This window comes from Mus caroli, chromosome 13 (assembly GCF_900094665.2).
Source record: "Mus caroli chromosome 13, CAROLI_EIJ_v1.1, whole genome shotgun sequence".
Taxonomy (NCBI): domain Eukaryota; kingdom Metazoa; phylum Chordata; class Mammalia; order Rodentia; family Muridae; genus Mus; species Mus caroli.
In genome coordinates this window covers 12729673-12750442 of record NC_034582.1, presented here as the reverse complement: position 1 = coordinate 12750442, position 20770 = coordinate 12729673, and the positions used below count along the sequence as shown (strand labels likewise).

At 39.2% G+C, this 20770-nt stretch overlaps 1 protein-coding gene across 5 annotated transcripts in view; it reads left to right on the top strand.

Annotated features, from left to right (window-relative positions):
* Sugct (succinyl-CoA:glutarate-CoA transferase) overlaps window positions 1–20770 on the top strand; it is a 778692-nt gene that overhangs the window by 344051 nt on the left and 413871 nt on the right. For all 5 annotated transcript variants that reach the window (XR_003834661.1, XM_021180767.2, XM_029468350.1 and 2 more), the window contains exon 10: window positions 8370–8441. Coding sequence is in view for 4 of the 5 variants with exons in the window: in XM_021180767.2 (XP_021036426.1) it covers window positions 8370–8441 (72 nt within the window). In the remaining variant the exon portion in view is untranslated. The remainder of the gene's footprint in view (window positions 1–8369; window positions 8442–20770) is intronic.

Genomic DNA, 20770 nt, shown 5'->3' with positions numbered 1-20770 from the left:
AGGAGTAGATTAGAGCCCTGTAAGATTCCCCCTCTTATGTTGTCATGTTATCTGTTGCTACTATTGTGCTGGTCATGTTTGAGAAACCATGTTGTTGAGATTTTATGAATTCAGCCTCCCTATCATATCTAGAAGACAATGTCTCACAATAGTTTTATTGGTCCTCTAGCCCTTATTGTATTTACATGCCTCCTCTGTGATGTTCCTTAAGGTGTAGAAGTTACATTATGGATGTATCAATTAGGGATTGGTATGCTGCAGTCAATTGTTCTCAGCATTTTGACCAGGTGTGGATTTTTGTAACTCCATTTGCTACAAAACTTCAGGTGTGACAGCTACTTATCTGTGGTTGTAGTGACACATAGTTAGAATGCACTTAGAAATTGCCCTGGTGTAGGAAAGTGGTGGTGTTATGTTCTTCTCTAATGTCAATGACCTCATTAGCTGTAAACAGTTGGCTAGGTTTCCATCACTAGGATGTATCTTTCCCTACTGAGCATCTTCAGATTCTTGAGGACTTGTCCTTTGAGATGAAATTTTCAGTTTCACTCCAGCTTGATTCCTTTAGACCCTTGTGCAAGGTGTCATGTCTTCAGCAATAGGAACTAAACTTCAATTTCTGGGAAGCAAACAAGGACCTGGCAGTAATCTATATTATTTTGTTGATCTCCTGCACTCCCCTGTCCAGTGACCCTAACGATATCTTTCATTCTCAGAACTGAGGTATTTAATATTTCTTCAGTTTCTGCGTTTGTAATCACATAATGGTGCTGATGTAACAAAAATAGTGCTATCTGTTGTCCAAATAATGATGCAACAACAGTTGGCTAGCATGGGGAGCATGACATTGCTCTTGCCTGCTGTTCACAAACCTACATGCACTAACAATCAATCTCCTGCTTCATAATGTCTTCTGTGAGTGCTTGGCTTTTGCTTTTCCTATATTTTCTGTTTGTTGTTTTTGTTTGTTTAGGCTAAATTCTATATTCTTGCCAAACCATTTTACCCCTGTGATCACAATCCCCTATGTAAAGTCTGGAGCAATGCTCTGAGTCTATAGTTGGGCCCCTATAATTACCATATCTCTTATAGGCTAATCTACAACTAAATAGGCATTTCACATACTATTCTGGCAGGTTTTGAACCTATTCCTTTCTACACGCTCATACTATATCTGAATCACTGCTTTCCATAATTGTGGTTATTCAAATTGCCCTGGGATGAAATTTAGCTGTCATCTAGGCCTGCACAGGTCTAACATTGTTTTTTTTTGTTTTTTATCTCCTGATTCTTGCTTTTTTGATTTTTTTAAACTAATAAATATGGAGTTAATTTATGCTTGAAAATGTTGCCAATCAATTCCACAAATTTCTTTAAGATATTCTTATTCTAAGTCTTGAGTGTTTAGCTGCTGGTAAAATGCTGTGACTGCTTGAATAAATTTCTGCTCGGTACACCCCGTGAGTCTCAGGTCAGTTTAGGCTTCTTGTCCCCTGTGATACTTTTCGGTATGGCATGTATGCTGTAAAGCCATGAGTGTCATACTATGTTTGGGATATAAGAGGGAAGTTAAGGAGACATGGTTACTGCCAGTGAATTCTTACATTGGAGGGTTTAGGAGAAATCAAGCACTCTGTTTTGGCTTGTTGTGTGCTTTACATTAGAAGTGGGCGCTGTTGACAAACTTTCCAAGTAATCTAGATTGTGGCTCACACCAACACAGTCAGCTCAGGACCATCAGAAGTCACTTCTAGCTCAGGTCTAAGGAAAAAAATATTCAAATCATTATTTTCTGCTGCTGCTCTTTTTTGTTTTTGTTTTTTGAAGAAAACCAGACTTTTCTCACCATGTGCTATAAGGAAAATTATATTGCTTTACAACCTGTAAAGGACACAAATGACTGAAGGCCTTTCCACATGTCCTTCCTTGTGATTTCCTCTTTGGGTGGTGCCAAAAGCCAAGTGATTAAAAATCTTAGATAGGTTAAAAGAGTCTCAAAAATATCTCTAAACATTCAAACTTCCTGTGGTTTTGGTGAATTCTAGCCAGAAATCCTCTTATAACATTGCTTTCAAGGGCACTACAGAATTATGTAATTCAAGAAAGGGCTTGTATTTTGCAATGAGTTTTCAAAATGTGTTATTCCACATGAAAAATGTGTACTCATTGCCAAAATGGTAGTAGGGAAGCTTGAGAGGCTGGAACTCACTTGCTATTCTCTGTGTCGTTCCATTCCTTTGATGACACTGTTCTTGATCTGCAAGCAGTCCATGCCTTGTTGCCATCTGGCAGCTGGCTCCAGCACCATAAGGTGCACTGAACTGTTAGCAGTAGGAAATAGTGCTCTGTATTGGTCATGATGTGCCAGCACAGACCCAGAAATCAGTTGCCTGATGGTACAGAAAACATTATAAAGGCAGTGAAGATTAGAAAGACTTCATGGAATGTCTTTTTCCTGTGAATGATGAAGGGCATTTGCAGTGGTTCCCTTTTGTGGAAGAAAATGTTGTTAAATGTAAGTAGCCCCAGGAAGGCTTAGCATGTGTATTTGTTATTTATTTATTTATTTATTTGAAGTTGATAACCCTAGCAATTACACATACCTTATTAATGGTAGAGACAGAATTATACATATACAGACAGGACAGTTTACAAAGACAGTACAGGAAGGCATAGCTATACTCCCCCTTTTCCCTTGAGTATATTCAATTAGTGAGGTTTGTCTAGAAGTCCATCTGTGTTGTTATTATTGGTGAGATTACCAACTAAGACACCACTGGAAGCCCAATAATCATAATTTCTGGGAAGGACTGAAACCTTCCATGTGCAGCATATATTCTAGAATAAATATGCTTGCTACCCACATCCCAACGTCTACTCCACAAAGCCTCAGCTGTGGTCTCCTGTTGCTTCTGAAACTTCTCTAAGTACTCTGAACTCACAAGTTCTCTTACTCAAGAAGTCTGCCTGGATGGTTGGAACACCTAATACCTCAAATTGCTGACATTGTATATCACCTTATATTTTCTATTTCAGAATCTTGCCATCTTTGATGAAACACTCTTGATAGAAGGATGGGTTTCTTTCTTCAGGAAGGATAAACTCTGGTGTCCTGTGAGCAAAAGCTTGGCTCTGAGCTCGTTCTTGGGAAACGGTAGATTCTTGCCCTTCCTGCCTGTTTCCCCATCAATTTATGCAGAAACTGGAGATGCTTTTTTTCCCTGGGATTTGAATTTTTTGAAAGAACCCTTCAGTCACGGATGTTTGCAGCTAAGCTAGGTGATGAAAGGCCCAGTGTACAATGCATTATGTGTTGTGGAATCTGGTGAATGTGCAATGAATCAAGTGAATTACAAGGGGTTGTTTGCAGTGTTGGCGAGGGCTAGTGTTAGGGTACAAGGGATTTGGATGCACTAGGAATTATCTTTGTGTTCATATGATAATAATTACTTGATAGAGTGGCCTAATCAAGTCCCTGCCTGGTATCAGCAGCTGCTTTATTCAGTGTATATTGTAGTTCCCTAGTTATAACCTGAAAAAGATTCCCTTCTACTGTTGCTGTATGTAGTTCTTCTATTTCAATTGTTTATTGTGCCCTATTCTTTCACCTTGTATCATGACTGTTTGGGATGGGCTCTGCCTTGACTTGCCTGATGCATACAGCCTGCTTCATTCCTCTTGTTTTCTTTACCACCTTCTTCCTGAGGATCATGGTTTATGCTTCATTGCACAATCATATTTTTGGTAATTCTCTAAGTTTCCTACACTTTGTTTTTTCTTTTTCCCATATATGTCTGAGAAATCCTAAACATAACAATACAAGTATGTGTTTATTCTAAGGCTATGTTACTAAAATGTAGAGGAAGGTGCTTGATATTAAGGCCTGGTTCCATAAATGGTTCTTGACTTGGTCAATAAAGGAAGCTGGGAGACAATTGCTGGGTTGAAGGGATAGGTGGGACTTCTGGGTCCCAGGAGGAAAAGTAGATGCAGGGAAAGAGAAGGGCTTTTTAAAGCCAGGTTTTGGAATGAGGAGCACGCAGCTATCATGTAAGATCTTGGGGAAGCTAGAGCCAGTGGCCTCCGCCAAGGGTGTATGCTCAAGGAAGTTGAGCAGGGAGGCCATGTAACTGATACAGGCTAGCTGATAAGTTTAGGGGAGGAGAATCTGTGCCCGACAATTGTAGTAGGCAAATTCTAAAGTAATAAAGCTGTCTGAGTGTTTTTCATCTGTGGAGCAAAGGTGGGTAGAGAGAAGCTGGGCTGGTGATAGCAGCTTAGTGGAGCTAAGCCAGAGGAACAAAAGGAAGCTGGGAGGCCAGAGCAAGGGCAGCAGCAGCAGCAGCAGTCATGGGCAAAGGCAATAGTGTGGTTTGTTTGTTTGTTTGTTTGTTTTGTTTTGTTTTGTTTTTTGCTTTTTTGTTGTTTTTGGTTTTGTTTTGTTTTGTTTTTTATTACTCACAACACTGCAACTTGACAAGGAAGCACTTATCTGGTATCTTAATACCTCCAATTTCAAATGTGTTTCTTTCAGTGCTTTGCTCTCTCATTGTGTGTAACAAACTGGAATTCTCTCTCATCATCTTGTCTCATGTTCCCCTAAACAAGCTCTATATCACTCCTACTGCATATGTTTACCCCACATCTCTCAGTGCTAATTCATCCTTGAATGAGTCCACGCTGCATTCTTGAGCCATTAGAGAAGTTCTTTCTGAGAATATAAAACATCACCCCTGAGGAATTTGTTGGTCCTTACCCTACTCTGCTTCTTAATAGTTTCATCTATGTGATTTATTCAGATATACATTATAAGCAAATGACTGCCAAGATTTTATCCAAATTCTCATAAATATCAGTGTCACCTGTGGCATCTTCCTTTTGGTTAGTCTGCCACTTACAACCACCACACCCTGTCTATCATCAATCCCATTCGCTTACCCCTCTTTATTAATCCCATTCCCTTCTGTCTCTACTCACACGGCCCTTAGTCTATGTCTACACTTTCTCTGTCATGATCATCATAGTAGCCTCTTACTCAGCTTCCTCAGTTCAAATCTTATCCTCGAGCAGTGGCTATACTGAAGAAAGAGAGGTCTTTCTGAAATTCAGGCTTGATCAGTCAAGTCCTTTTAGTGACTTCCGATTATCTTGATGTACATAATGTATTTCCCATGCCCTGCAACTTCCTCTTTTCCTCTTCTGCAGCCTCACTGATGCTTCTCTCTCTCTTCTTGTGGTTCATTGCTTCTCCCCACGATAGGGCCATGTGCACATGCATTCTGTCTTCCATTACCAACCTACTCCTCCCAACTCTATTCAATGCATCATATAAATTCTTAGTTCTCAGCATACAGAGCACTTTTCTAAGAGACATTTTCTGCCTTCTCTTCCTTTGTCCCAAACTACATTAGAAGTATGTATTGTAAGATCTCATTTTGGCCTGTATGCTTCCATTCTAGAGTCTGTCACAGTCTGCCATTATTTTTATCAATGATTGGTGGATGTGTGCTACTTTATTAGAATGTAAGTCCTTTGTGATGGATCATTTGTTATGTTTTTTACCCATCATTCCCAGTGAAACATATAGTGTATTATGTCAGTAAGCGTTTGTTAGATGGGTGAATGAATGAATTCACCTTAACAAACTTAATTATTATAAAAAATTAAACGTAAGTGCTAATCATTTATATTTTATAGAAGTTAAAGCCAAGCCTTCGCAATTATGTAACATGCTTGATATTGCACATGTTAAGTAAAATAGACTTAGCATTTAATTATCTAGTTTAATATATTGGTTTCTGGAGATAAGAATAGATCTTTGTAGAAATAATTATTAATAAATCCCTGCAGTGGGTTTACTACTCATCCCAAATGGTTTATGCCCCCAAATGAAACACACACACACCCCTTTTTATTTTAAATGTGTCTTAAACAACATCATAGTGGGGCCACTTCCACTGCTGTTAGAATTTATCTCCCACCAATAATTTCGAGTTACTACTTATTAATTCTTCTGCTCTATCTTGGCTGCTCTGGGTCCACTTTTTCTCTCGATTCCTTCACATGGTGGCTGTATTTATCTTGCACTCTTCTTTGATACGGTGTCTCTCCTCTTTTTCATATTTTCCCAGCTCTCTCTCTCTCTCTCTCTCTCTCTCTCTCTCTCTCTCTCTCTCTCCCTCTCTCCTGGTCTCCAGCTAGGAAATCCTAAAATTCCACCTCTGTCTGTCCTCCCCAGGTATTGGCTGTTGACATCTTTATTTCCCAACCAGAACCAACTGGGGCAGATTCCCAGAAGCAATGTATAGGCACTCTCATGCAAGCAATTTTTGGGGGAACATAATTAGCATTCATAATACAAGTAGCTACAGATTTTAAAGAATTTAATTATATTAGGCACTTTGTTATAGTTTTACTGTAAATTAAATTTAAAAATTTATATCAGTTATATTAATGCTTATTTTAAAACTAAGAGAATAAAATAAAAATGCCCCACAGTTTGAACAAACTGAGAATGTTTAATTAAACTTTGAGTATATATTTTGGTTATTAAAATGATGACATTTCATTATTCTTGGGAGCGGTATTAACATTAAAAAGAAGACTAGCAATATAATGAAATATTAATTATGTAAAGGTGTATATGAGAGAAGAAAGACTTCTGTGAACTTATTTCTTTGGGGTATAGTATTGTAGGTAATTCATTTATTTCTGTCATATTCTCTCCCTGCCCAGTTTTCTGTGGTGCTAATTCATTTTCAGAAATGTTCTTTTTAAGATATATTTATTTCATGAGCAGTTTGAACTGTTAATAGGGAATAGTTATTATGATAACTAATATTTTACCTCAGTCTTATAATTTGTGTTCTAATCATGTTATGCTCTGTTGGCTCAAAGGCTGCTAAATTCCGACTTTCTTATAAGTGACCACAACGTTACTATACTGTATTAAAATTTCTCTTATATTGGTAATGTTTCATTACATGGTGGAAGTTGAAGGAAATAAAAAGCAGTTCTTCATTCATTAAAAAGGAAGTTTATTAAAATGAAATGACATCCCTCCAAAATTTATTGAACAGATCACTGATCCAAATTCTGACAAAAATTCGTTGTATTATGCTTGACAGTAAATGGTTACCTCACTTCCCATTTGCCACCTCAGCTAAAAAGAAATACATAAAATAACAGAGATTTGGTATACCTTCATAGTTAGCAATGGTTCACTAAAAATCCTGATCTCAAAACCTTTGCAGCTGACCCACAAGTCAGTTCAGACTCCCTTCTTGCCATTTGAGAAACACCAATAGTTATCCGGATCACTGTCAACTGAAATAAAAAGAACAAAGATTGATGCTAGTGGGTGATGAAAAGACTTGCAAGGAGGGCACATGGACAGTGAGCAAGTCAGAGAGATGGGAGATGAAGAACAACAAAAATAGGAGGTAAGGCAGGGACCTGAGAAAGTGGCAGTATCAGTTGGATATAGTGATAGGGTAACACAGTGGCAAAGGATTGGCAATATGGTGTGAACAAGAATAGGTAGGGTGCATTTTTATGCCTGTTAGAAATGGAGGGAAAGAAGCAAAATCCATGTTGTGTTGTGTGGTGAGGTGTTGTATTTAGGATATTTTCAGTGGAGGCAGAAGAAACAGATTAGTGAAAGAGAAGACTAAAGATGACTGCGAAGGAAGTGCTCCAAGGCAGCACAGAGGTCATCAGAGAGGAGGCAAAGGTTGCCAGACTAGAGGGTTGCAGTCCCTTCCAAGAGAGCCCAGTGAAGGAAAAGCGGGTGAGGTTGCAGAGCAAAGCTTACCTATGAAGAAAGAAACTCAAGAACCTTGCTGAGAAAGAGCTGATTGGACAACTGGAGAACAGAGCTTGGTTCTCCATCTACACTAAGGTCACACGTGTGGAAGAGTCACCATGCCTCCTGTCTGCAAGCACAATATGGCATTGTTAATCGTGCCAGGGTTATCTATTCTTCTTAATGTTTGTAAAGAATTGTACTATTTCCTGTCCAAAGTTCTACAGGGAAAAAACTAAGAAAACACAAAACTTTGAAATGTCAAAAATTATTCTACAGTACAATGAATGAAGGATTTTGTGTTATGAAACATAAGCCTAGCATTTTCTTAAATTTTTGTCACGCTTTTGCAATGCTTTACAGATCATTGGAAGAGGTGGGAAGCAGCTTGAAAGTCTTAAATGAAAAAAAAATGCACTAATAAGAGAAAAGTTATGTATTAGATTACTATTGAATTTAAACATTTTAAGCATCCAATATACAATTATTAGAAGTTGAACCTTTTTTCTGGTCTTGCCCATGTACAGACATACTCTAACATATCTATTTGTTGTTTCTTTTTAAGGCTTTTAAAACCAAGGACGGCTATCTTGTAATTGGAGCAGGAAATAACCAACAGTTTGCTGTGGTATGCAAGGTAATCCACAATCAGCATGTACTGGCTAGTCTTGTGTCAGCTTGATACAGCTGGAGTTATCACAGAGAAAGGAGCTTCAGTTGAGGAAATGCCTCCATGAGATCCAGCTGTAAGGCATTTTCTCAATTAGAGATCAAGGGGGAAAGGCCCCTTGTGGGTGGGACTATCTCTGGGCTGGTAGTATTGGGTTCTGTAAGAGAGCAGGCTGAGCAAGCCAGGAGAAGCAAGCCAGTAAAGAACATCCCTCCATGGCTTCTGCATCAGCTCCTGCTTCCTGACCTGCTTGAGTTCCAGTTCTGACTTCCTTGGTGATGAACAGCAGTATAGAAGTGTAAGCTGAATAAACCCTTTCTTCCCCAACTTGTTTCTTCGTCATGATGTTTGTGCAGTAATAGAAACCCTGACTAAGACAAATTGGTACCAGCAGAGTGGGGTATTCCTGTGACAACCTGGCCATGTTTTGGGGAGGACTGTGGAAGGACTTTGGAACTTTGGGCTAGAAGATCCATTCGGTGTTAAGAGCTCTGTTAGATGTTGTGTAGGAGCTTGGAAGATAATGTTGAAAACAGTGCAGAAGATGGAGGCCTGGCTTGTGAAATTTCAGAGGGAAAATTAAAGACTATTTTCAGAGCCATTGTTACTTTGGTTGTAAAGATTCTGTGGTTCTGGTTAGCTGGGGCTGAAAAATCAGCTGTGATTAACAAGATACCAGAATTACTAAAGCAAAAATTTTGCATTACTGGGACTATTGATGCTGGTTAGCTGGAGCTAAGAAATTAGCCGTGATTAAGAAGAGACCAGCATCGTTGAGGTGACATCTTCTGGGAAGTGTTTTCTGAAAGCACAAAGAGGCTGTGTTCTAGAGATAGCCAAGGTTGTACTCCTGCTGCAGCGGGACTTGGTAATGTGAAAGGGTCACCCAGGTGGTACTGGTTTTGAAGGCATGAAGGGGTCATGCAGAGCAGCTGAGGCTCGGCACTGTTAGAGGCCATGGAAGGCCATTGGTGAAGGTACAGCCTCAGTTGCAATTGACGGCCCAGGACTGAAGGGGTCATGCAGTGTTTTGGAGATGCCAGTATCATGAGATATCACCAAGAGCAGCAGCAGTGGAGTACAGGAATCTGGAGCCCAGAGGACGACGTGTGTGCTACAAAGGGCATGGCTAGAGAAGTGACCCAAGCCCTTGGAGGAGGCCAGAAGATCGTGAGTTGGATCCCAGACATTGGACGGTTGGAGATTGATTTTTGATTTTGATTGTGACTGTGCCCTGATATTTTTCCTCTTGAAGGAAGAAACTATTTAGTGGAGTCCACAGTTAAGAGACTTTTAATTGTAAAATGACTTTGGATTTTAAAAGAGATGGATATTTTAAAGAGATTGAAAATTTAAGAATATGTGAAGACTGGGATGTTTAAAGTTATTTAGATCTTGGGGATGAATAAGAATGTAAGGGTTGAAGCTTACTAGTGATGTGTTTGTGTGTTAAGTTGACAAGGGGTCAATTGTACTGGCTAGTTTTGTGTCAACTTGACACAGCTGGAGTTATCACAGAGAAAGGAGTTTCAGTTGAGGAAATGCCTCCATGAGATCCAGCTGTAAGGCATTTTCTCAATTAGTGATCAAGGGGGAAAGGCCCCTTGTGGGTGGAACCATCTCTGGGCTGGTAGTCTTGGTTCTAAAAGAGAGCAGGCTGAGCAAGCCAGGAGAAGCAAGCCAGTAAAGAACATCCGTCCATGGCCTCTGCATCAGCTCCTGCTTTCTGACCTGCTTGAGTTCCAGTCCTGACTTCCTTTGGTGATGAACAGCAGTATGGAAGTGTAAACTGAATAAACCCTTTCTTCCTCAACTTGTTTCTTGGTCATGATGTTTGTGCAGGAGTAGAAACCCTGACTAATATACACCAGAATGGATAGATGGTAGGTTCTCCTGTCCATTTTGTACAAACTGAGGGAAAGTTCAATTTTGCCTGACAGTATTGCTCAGTCATCGCTAGTTGACTATGTTTGCACCTGAAATCACACCACTTGATACAACTGGTGAGACATAGGTCTGGTAAACACTGTCTTTTCTTTCTTTCCTTCTTTCTTTTGTTTTTGTTTTTGTTTTTTTACTTCCTTTCTTACTTCTTTGTTCTTTCTATCTCTGTTTCCGTCCTTCTTTCCTTTCTTCCTTCCTTTCTTCTTTTCGTTCTTCCTTGCATTTTGTATGCTTATGTATTTGTGTACCCTAAGGTATGCATGTGAAGGTACCTTTTCTTCTTGTAGGTCCTGGAGAACTTTGTTATTTGCTTATTTGTTTTTGTTGGTGTTGTTAGTGTAGTACCTAGGTTGAAATGAGAAACTATGACATAATTTTCTCAGTTAAATTTTCAAATTTTTAATTAATGTATAATTGTATCATTGTCCCCTTCTCTTTTCTCCCTCCAACCCTTTTCATGCTGCCTTCTCTGATCATCTCAAATTGATGGCATCTCTTGCTTTGATTTATTAAGGTTACATTTATATATACACTTACATACATGCATATATACATAAACACTTTTTTCAATTTTGGGGGCATTTTTAGTCCTGTTTCTTTCCCTTCTCCTTCCCTATCTCCCTCTGTCTCTTTCCTCTATGTCATATTTAATTGGGTCACTAATATAATTGAAGTATTTGCAAATTAATTTTATGGTCTGCTAGAAATTTTAGGTTTTTTGGTTGTCTTTGTTTAATGCATAGCTTTCTGTGGAGTTCATATTTAAATATTTTAGAAATTAGAGTTATATTAAAAATGTTTCTTCTCAATAAAGCCTAAGAAAGCCTTAAAATACTTGAACCAATTTAGGATAGGAATATGCTAAACTTTAAGTATTGGCTAGACAGTCTTTAATATTTTCACATTTTATCTCAACTTTACACCTGTTTTAAGACCCTTTTAAAAATAAAATACTGAATTTTGAAAAATTTAAAGTGTCATTTCACTTTCACTAGTTTAAATCCAAGAGATATAAGCTAATTAAAATGTTTGTTTTATCCTTATTTTAATTTTTTTGCATATAGACAAGGGTTTCATCTATTGAAAAATTTTTTTCCTGTCTGAGAGAGTAGATTTTTACCAACTATGTGACCATAGGCTTTCTGTCTTATTAAAAGATTCCTGAATTTCTCAGGGGAATTATTTTCATTATAGCGGTTAACCTATTATGTACAAGAATTATTTATTATGGTGCCTCTTTTGTGTGAGAAGTTAACAAGCAGAGATAAAACCCACAGCAAAGAGGTGAAAAAGACTGCAGAGGTGACAGACAAGAGGGGATGGTTATGAATGCAGGAAGCACTGTTGAGGCTAAGGTAGGAGGGAGGGTGAAGCCTTTATAGTGGTGACCCAGGGAGTGTAGAGAGAATTGATTCAAATATTTGATCTTGGATCAAAGAATCTTTATTATGAATGGTCAGCTTTAAAAATATGAAACATACGGAAGCCGTTGACGGTGAAGTCATTCCTGTGCTCAACTTCAGAGATGGAAACTTCAGCTCTGTACTCTAAACAAGTATAGGTTTGCCTCCTGAGCCATATGTTTACAGTCTCTCTCTCTCTCTTTCTCTCTCAAGTTGATTCATTCAAGTTTTTTTTTTTTTTATTCATTACTGCTGATCATTTTGAAATGTTTAAGCTTTTTCATAAGTATCTGTAAGAACACTTTTGGAAAAGACTTATTTTAAAGCAGAAGGTTTGCTGCACATTTTATACTAACATATGACTTACCGCTATAATATGCTTTCACATTGCTTCAAAAGGGAGACTGTCATAGGCCCCAATATAACGGCATACTTGACTTTGCTTTTCCCATATGTGAGTTAGGAATGATAATCCCTGCTATGAGCCATCAAGGCAGTGCCTATAAAACCTCCGAGACCTCAGAGGAAGTGTTCTGTGCGGAGGTTTTCCATGGTATTTAGTTTAGTGGTGGGTTTGCCAAGTGAGCAATGCACTGCACTTTGATTGACTCTCTCAATCTTTGTCATTTCGTCATCGCATGTAAACTTGTACAACATTTCTTTTAATCCAAGTTAGAAAAAAATCTTTGGTATGTTTACTTGAATACAAAATTCTCTTTTCTTACCAGCAATACATAAGGAATAAATTTCTTGTAATATATATTTCATTCACACTTATCTGTTAGGCATGGTCTCACGCAAACTGGCCTCACAGAAGTGAACCCAAGTCTGTTTCTTTAGAAGATTCCAGAACAACTCTACCTTAGGAAGGGCAGGAGCAGCTGTCAGAGAGGACTGGATGCGATTTACTTAAGTCCTCTCTTTCTAAAATAGAACTTGATATACTGGTTGATTAACAGGAGGCACACTATAAGGAAGTGCTTGTGTTCAGGGGTCAGAGTCAGAGCACAAATTCAAGAGTTGGGGTCTGAAATATACTGCTATATATAAAGTGAACCTTGGTGTATGACAATTTCTATTTTATGCCCCTTAACATGATGCAGAATAACAGGGAAAGTGAGCATATGTAAGCTATTTTAGACTGATTGATGCCAACATTTATGGCTATTTCTATTTGAAGTATATTGACATCCCCTTTAAAGTCATTTCCTTCACTGGGTACAGAATGTGTTGCTTTTCAGCTTCAATATATTTAGAATCTCTGATAGTCACGTTCTCAAAGACTTGACTGGTGTGTTTGAGGTAGGGCACTGGAAATTTCAACTTTAATAAATATTATACTTGATTCAGGTGCAGGTGGTCTGGGGACATTACAGCATGATTTCTAAGGGCTTTATGAGTCCTACTTATAGTCAGGTAACCATGGATAAAGTACTTAATCTTTTCTACACATTTGTGTCCCTATAAAATGTAGATTATGATATATAGCTATACCAATGTATAGATTATGGGGATCTTAAGGGCTAGTTACATAAGCAAAACATAGCATGCCCCTCATTCACCAGAGGCATTTATTAACTGGCCTCTAAAAGCTTGGATAGGATAATTCTGGTTCTAGGGAAGACCCAGGTGGCACACTTCCCTTTTAACAGAGCTTTGTGATAAGACCTGGCTACCATGGAGGGGGAATTTGCTTGAAGCCTCTGTGAGCAGACAGCAGGAACATTAAAGAATATTAGAATTTGAAGCTCCTGTGAACTGGCAGATCAGTTCAATGGAGCCTGAAGTAGAACACTGGGCACCAGGCAAGGGGAATGAGCTCCAGAGGTGTTCTTTATTGCTGTACAAGGAAAATTAAAACTGAGTTGTGGTCGCCATGTGGTGATATTCCTTTCTACCCTCTACACTTTCTTCTGTGCTAGCCACTGAAGAATCCCAGCAGAACACAGGGCAGAGTCCACCAAGAAAGAAACTTTTCTCCATGGTTCAGGTTATCCAAAGGTGTGAATCTATGTTGCTGTTGACCTGTGTTCTGGCCATTTGGCTTCTGACCGAAAAGTATACACAGAAATTGGAGTAATCAGAAAGATTGCAAAGAGGGAAAAGATTTTCAGAGTGATCCTTGAAGTTACTTATGAGTTCTGGGCTTACATTTGTGCTGCATATACACTGATCTGATACAAATTAGTGCACCCAAAACGCTGTGAGCAGGATCAACATACACGTCCTCATGCTCAGCTTACAGTGTGATTACTAAGTGGAGTACACACAAGACAGATTCAAATGACACTGAAAAGGCTTGAGAATTGAACCAATATTAGATCCAAAATGATGGAAACTGTGATGAAACTTGCAGCTTAGAACTAAGCAAGGCAACTTCTAAAAACAATAGCATCAACAAGTTTCTACAGGGTTTAAACAAGACTTAGAAATTCTATTATTATTATTATTATTAATTATTATTATTTTTACTTTTAAAAATATTCACTTTACATTCAAAAAAAAAAAAAAAACCACCATGGTGGAATTTGTGGCTCTAGCTGTATAGGTAGCAGAGGATGGCCTATTCGGTCATCAATGGGAGGAGAGGCCCTAGGTCCTGTGAAGGATCTATGCCCCAGTATAGGGGAATGCCAGGGCCAAGAATAGGAGTGGGTGGGTTAGGGAGCAGGGGGAGGGGGCAGAAATAGATTTTTTTTGGGGGGGGACCAGGAAAGGGGATAACATTTGAGATGCAAATAAAGAAAATATCTAATAAAAAATATCAAAATAAAAAAAAAGAAAAAATATTCACTTTACATTCTGATCACTACCCTCCCTCCCACAATCCCTCCTCCCTATCCCACTCCCCTTTTCCTCTGACAGAGTGGCGGCTCCTCCAACTCCAGTACATCAAGTCTCTGCATGGCTGGATGCTTCTTTTCCCAATAAAGTCAGACAACACAGCTGAGTTAGGGGAACTGGTTCCACAGATGGATAGACTCTGCTCTGGTTGTTCTGGACCTACATAAAGACCGAGCTGCACATCTACTACATCCCTGTGTGTGTGTGTGTGTGTGTGTGTGTGTGTGTGTGTGTGTGCGCGCGCGCACATGCGTGCATGCGTGGGGGAAGTTGTCTAGGTCCAGCTCTTTGGTTAGTGTGTCAGTTTCTGAGAGCCTCCAAGGGTCTGGATTATTTGATTCCTTTGGTCTTTCTGTAGGTTCCTATCCCCTTAGGGGCCCTCACTTCTCCCTTCCAACTTTTTCATAAGAGTACCCACACTCCATCCAATGTTTGCCTGTGGGCCTCTGCATCTGTCTTAGTCAGCTGCTGGGTCCTCTCAGAGGACAGCCATGCTAGGCTCCTGTCTGCAGGCATAACAGAGTATTATCAATAGTGTTAGAGATTGGTGCTTGTCCATGGGATGAGTTGCTGTTTGGGTTGGTTATTGCTCCATCAATCTCTGCTCTATCCCCTGCCCCTGCATTTCTTGTAGGCAGGATAAATTTGGGGCCTTCTTGACTGAGTTGGTGTCCCTATTATTCCACTTAGGTTCCTGCCTGGCTGCAGAAGTGGCCTCTTAAGGTTATATCTCCCCAGAGCTATGAGTCTCAGCTAGAATCACCTCCACTGATTCTTGGAAGCCTCCCTCATCCCTGATCTCTGGCACATATTCGAGATGCCCTTAATATCTTGTGTCTGTGGAGTGTGGCATGTGTATCCTATATTTTATGGTTAGCATCCTTTTATAAGTAAGTCCTTTTGGGTCTGGGTTACCTCACTCAGTTTTATCCACTTGCCTGCAAATTCATGATGTCTTTGTTTTTAAAAGCTGAATAGTATTCCATTGTGTAGATGTACCACATTTTCAATATCCATTCTTCAGTTGAGGGGAATCTAGGTTGTTTCCAGTTTCTGGCGATTATGAATAAAACTGCTATGAATATTGTTTAACAAGTGTCTTGTGACATAGTGGGGCTTCTTTTGTATATACGCCCAGGAGTGGTATTGCTGGGTCTTGAGGTAGAACTAGTTACAGTTCTCTGAGAAACTGCCAAGTTTGTATTCCTCCCATCAATGGAGGAGTATTCCCCTATTCCAAATCCTTGCCAGCATGAACTTTCATTTGAGTTTTTGATCTTAGCCATTCTGATAGGTGTAAAATGGGACCTCAGAGTTGTTTTGATTTACATGTCCCTGAGGAGTAAGGACTTTGAACATTTTGAAAGTGCTTCTTTTCATTTAAGATTCCTCTGTTGAGAAATCTGTTTAGCTATATACCCCATTTTCCAATTGGGTTATTTGGGTTGTTGATGTCTAACTTCTTGAGCTCTTTATAAAATTTTGGATATTAGCCTTCTCTCAGATGTAGGTTTGGTGAATATACTTCCACCATTTGTAGGCTGTGTTTTGTCCTAACGACAGTGTCCTTTGCATTACAGAAAATTTGCCATTTCATGAGGTCCCACTTATCAGTTGTTGATCTTAGAGCCTGAGCTATTGGTGTTCTGTTCAGGAAATTGTCTCTTGTACCAATGCATTCAAGGATATTCCCTACTTTCTGTTCTATTAGAATGGCTACTCCACCTTGCTTCTTGGGTCTGTTTGGTTGGAAAACCTTTTTCCATCCCTTTACTCTGCAGTAATGCCTATCTTTATTGCTGAGGTGTGTTATGTGTATGCAGTAGAATTATGGATCCTGATTTTGCATCCATTCTGTTAGCCTGTGTCTTTTTCTTGAGGAATTGAGTCCCTTGATGTTGAGAGATATTAATGACAAATGATTGTTACTTTCTGTTATTTTAATGTTGGTGGTGTTAGTGTGTGTGCGTTTTCCTTGTTTGGTATGGATTTACTTATTTCCTGTGCTTTTTTTGAACGTAGTTATCCTTCTTGGGTTGGAGTCTTCCTTGTAGTATTTTATGTAGGGCTGGATTTGTGGTGAGATATTGTTTAAATTTGAATTTGTTTTGAAATATCTTATTTTCTCTCCATCTATGTTTTTTTAGAGGTTGCAGGATATCTTTCCAGGCTCTTTGAGCTTTTAAAGTCTCTTTTAAAAAGTCTGGTGTAATTTTGATAGGTCTGCCTTTGTATGTTATGTGGCCTTTTTCCTTCACTGCTTTTAATATTCTTTCATTGTTCTGTAGATTTTGTGTTTTGATTATTATGTCCCAGAAGGATTTTCTTTTCAGGTCCAGTCTAATTGGTTCTCTATATCTCATATGTTTATAGGCATCTTTTTCTTTAGGTTAGGAAAGCTAGCATGGGGCTTTAGTGACTTTGCCAAACTCCATGGTGAGATGTGATTTTTATGAATTTGGAGAGGCTTTGGTAGATCTAACTGATTTAGACAAGCATGTAAATTGATTTCTAAAGTTATAAAACAATTAAGAGGGGATGATTAAAGGCAGAAGACAGGTCACTTGAAGGTAAGTGTGGCAAGGTTTGTGTCCAACAAGTGTTTCTAAGGGGAAAAAATTGACAGAAAACCAAGTATTATGCCAGTGAGGTTCTAGAAGGCTTTAAGATCTGAATAACAGTTCACAGAAGACATAAATGATAAAACAGCTCAGGTCAAAAAGATTAAGCTTGACCAAGAGCTGAAGAATTGGTTTTGAGTATGTGGCAGTGTATATCTCTCCATTACAGTAAAGTATGTTGTGGGTAGAAACTGGTCATCCAGCCTAGACCCTTTCAAGTATGACCAATGGTAAGGCAAGAGCCAGTGTGGGTCCAGAGCCTGTCAGTGCTGAGGAGCCACTTTTAATTGCCAGCTTGGCCTGCTAAAACGTGACCATGACCCCACCAGGTCTAAAGTAGGCTAAACATCTCAAGCTCTCCTCATCCCAAGAACGTCAGGAGAGGGGAGATATGCAATAGCCCTATAGTAGTAGTAGCAGCACTCTAGGATGAGAAGGCTGTGTGGTTCATAAAAAAGGACTGTGGGCTATGGATGGCTAGATGAGGTAGTATTTTTCACCTATGGCAGCCATAATCAGCATTGTTTTTCTAATGTTTCTTTTATTTGTTTCCTTAGTCAAGATCACAAGGCATTTGAAATAGATGCCAGTAGACAGTAGACCTTCAGAGAATACACTATCCTCTTTAATATCCAATGTATACAAAGAATAAAGACATCATTAAGGGCAGAAAATACTCTCAAGAATGAGAGGATGAATGATAATCCCAATGCCAGAGGAAACTTACTACTAATTAATTATCGATGAGGGAGGCCCCTAAGGCTAAACAAACTGCAAAGGTTATTACTACCACTATTGGTTACACGTTAAAGCCAGGTGGCAAGTCCATGTTGTTGATGATTTTACATGTTTTTGCTGTAGGACAGGAAACTTCAGGTTGAAACAAAGCTGGAAGATTTCACCTGCTTTCTGGCTTTCTTTAGTACCAGGAAGCACTATATAGGATGCTAAGGGAGAACTGTTTTCAGTAATCCTGTTCAGCTATATACACCATTTAGTTCCATTATGATGTGCCTACTGCTGCAGTAATGACCAGACTATTATGGTCTAGTATTTTACTTTCTGATTGGAAGGAAAAGCCTAAAGCCAGTATCTGGAAAGGTCACTGCTATTATTTGATAGAAAAGGTGTGGTATGTCTGTGAAATAGTTACCCCCTGCCAACATTTATACTTAGGTTCATAGATTACTATAACTGGCAATAGTTATGTATTTAGTCAGACACCTATATTATTCCCTTCCAGACTCATGGAGAATTGTAGAAGACAGAGCAGAAAGAATCCAAGAGCTAGAGGAAGGGATGGAATTTTATGTTGCAGTTTCCTTCATATTGAAATATTATCTCCTAGAGGGAGGAGGGAAGATTTTAAGACTCAGAGATTGAAAAAAATCATAGAAAGCACAGAAAGAGACTAAAACTACAAGACTCAAGAAATTAAAGATATAAGATTCTTCATGCCATATCAACAGTAACCACTACTGAGGTCCAGAGACTCTAACCAGATGAACTGCTTGCATATCAGCTAGGGAGTCTTGGGAATATAGCCCTTCTATGTTGTTAGCCATTTTTAGGGTAGGCTTTTTGGCAATGCAGAGGCCACTGAGTCATCTGAGGTCTTATAATAAGTCTTTATAGGCTTCTATAAGAAACTCTAGTGAGCCTACAAGTTCATAGCTAGACTTCTGTGTACTCATTTCTTTGATGTGTTGCGGGTCTCCTATCCAAGGCAAACAGGCCTTTAAATCATTGTTTGCTTGTGTTTCATGTAGTGCTGGTTTTGCATGCTACAAATCTAAGATTCTAAGCAAGCTATATCCAGTAGGCAATAGTAGCAAGATTGTTGATGGGATAACCAGCCACATTTATGGTTGGATTTGAAGCCTGCTTTATAAGAGGGAATTCATTCCTGGTACTATAAACATGGCTAAAACTAGTTACGAGGAAAGGTGTAGACTCCTAAGAGAAATCTTTTGATTTGTTTTGGTGAGTGGTAAAGTTGCCAAACCACTACCTTCTAAATATTTATGTTTGTATCCATAGATCAGCACCAGCTTTCAGTCTTGGGCAGAGAAGCTTTTGATTACATTCGGTAGTGATTAATGCAGAAACTCCCATCTTTTCAAAGTGCTAAGAGTGATTGTGGATGCTTACCGGAAGATGAGGCATCTATATTTATCCTCCCACAAAGCTTAGGGAACAATACAGAAGGAAAAAAAAAGAATGTAAGTGCCAGAGCATGGGACAGAGTGCTGGGAAAGGCTGCCTTCTGGACATGCCATGGCTGTAAGACTCATAAATCCACAGCAGCTGTGCTTAAGTTTGCTCAAGACCTGCACAAAATCAAACAAATTAATTCTGGCATAGGAAAGAGGCTCTCTAGGGCCCATCTGTAGCCTAGGAGTTATTGCTAGTTTGTAGCTACTGGGGAGCAGAAGGTTACTTTTCTTCACAGTGTGGGCACTGGAAGGGTTGCCTATTCTGCTTTGGATGATCCCACACCTGGAGGTGCGATAGTAACATTAGTTGGACTCAGTGGGTTATAAGAAATTGAGTTTGGAGATAGACAGCAGACAGGATTGAAGGGGAAATTGGAGGGAGGGACAGGTGAGTTGATACATTTAAAATGTGTTATATAGATCTGCAATATTTTCAATGAGTATTAAAACTGTAAAAACAAATTGTTGGTGATGATCAGATTAAAGGTAATTTACTCACTGCTGTTAGGAGTGTAAATTAGTCAAGCAACAAGTTTTTTATTTTTTTTTTTCTCTAAGCACCACACATTGGTTGTGCCCATTCTTAATTTCTTATAAAATGGTGACTTTTTGTATTATTTCATGACTGAGTTCCTTTTAAGATATCTTAATGGTATTGCAAAGATCATATGCCCCAGTATGATCATATTCTCCCAGGGGAATGCCAGGGAGAGGAAATGAGAGTGGGTGGGTTGGGGAGCAGGGCAGGGGAGAGTATAGGAGGCTTTGGGAACAGTATTTAAAATGTAAATGAAGAAAATATCTAATAAAAATGCCCAAAATTTTTTTATTTTATTTTTAATTAGGTATTTTCTTCATTTACATTTCCAATGCTATCCCAAAAGTCCCCCAGATGCCCTCCCCCCACTCCCCTACCCACCCACTCCCACTTCTTGGCCCTGGCATTCCCCTGTACTGAGGCATATAAAGTTTGCAAGATGCAGCTAGAGACATGATCTTCGGGGTACTGGTTAATTCATATTGTTGTTCCACCTATAGGGTTGCAAACCTCTTTAGCTCCTTGGGTACTTTCTCTAGTTCCTCCATTGGGGGATCTGTGTTCCATCCAATAGCTGACTGTGAGCATCCACTTCTGTGTTTGCCAGGCCCCGGCATAGTCTCACAAGAGACAGCTATATCAGGGTTCTTTCAGCAAAATCTTGCTGGTGTATGAAATGGTGTCAGCGTTTGGAGGCTGATTATGGGATGGATCCCCGGGTATGGCAGGC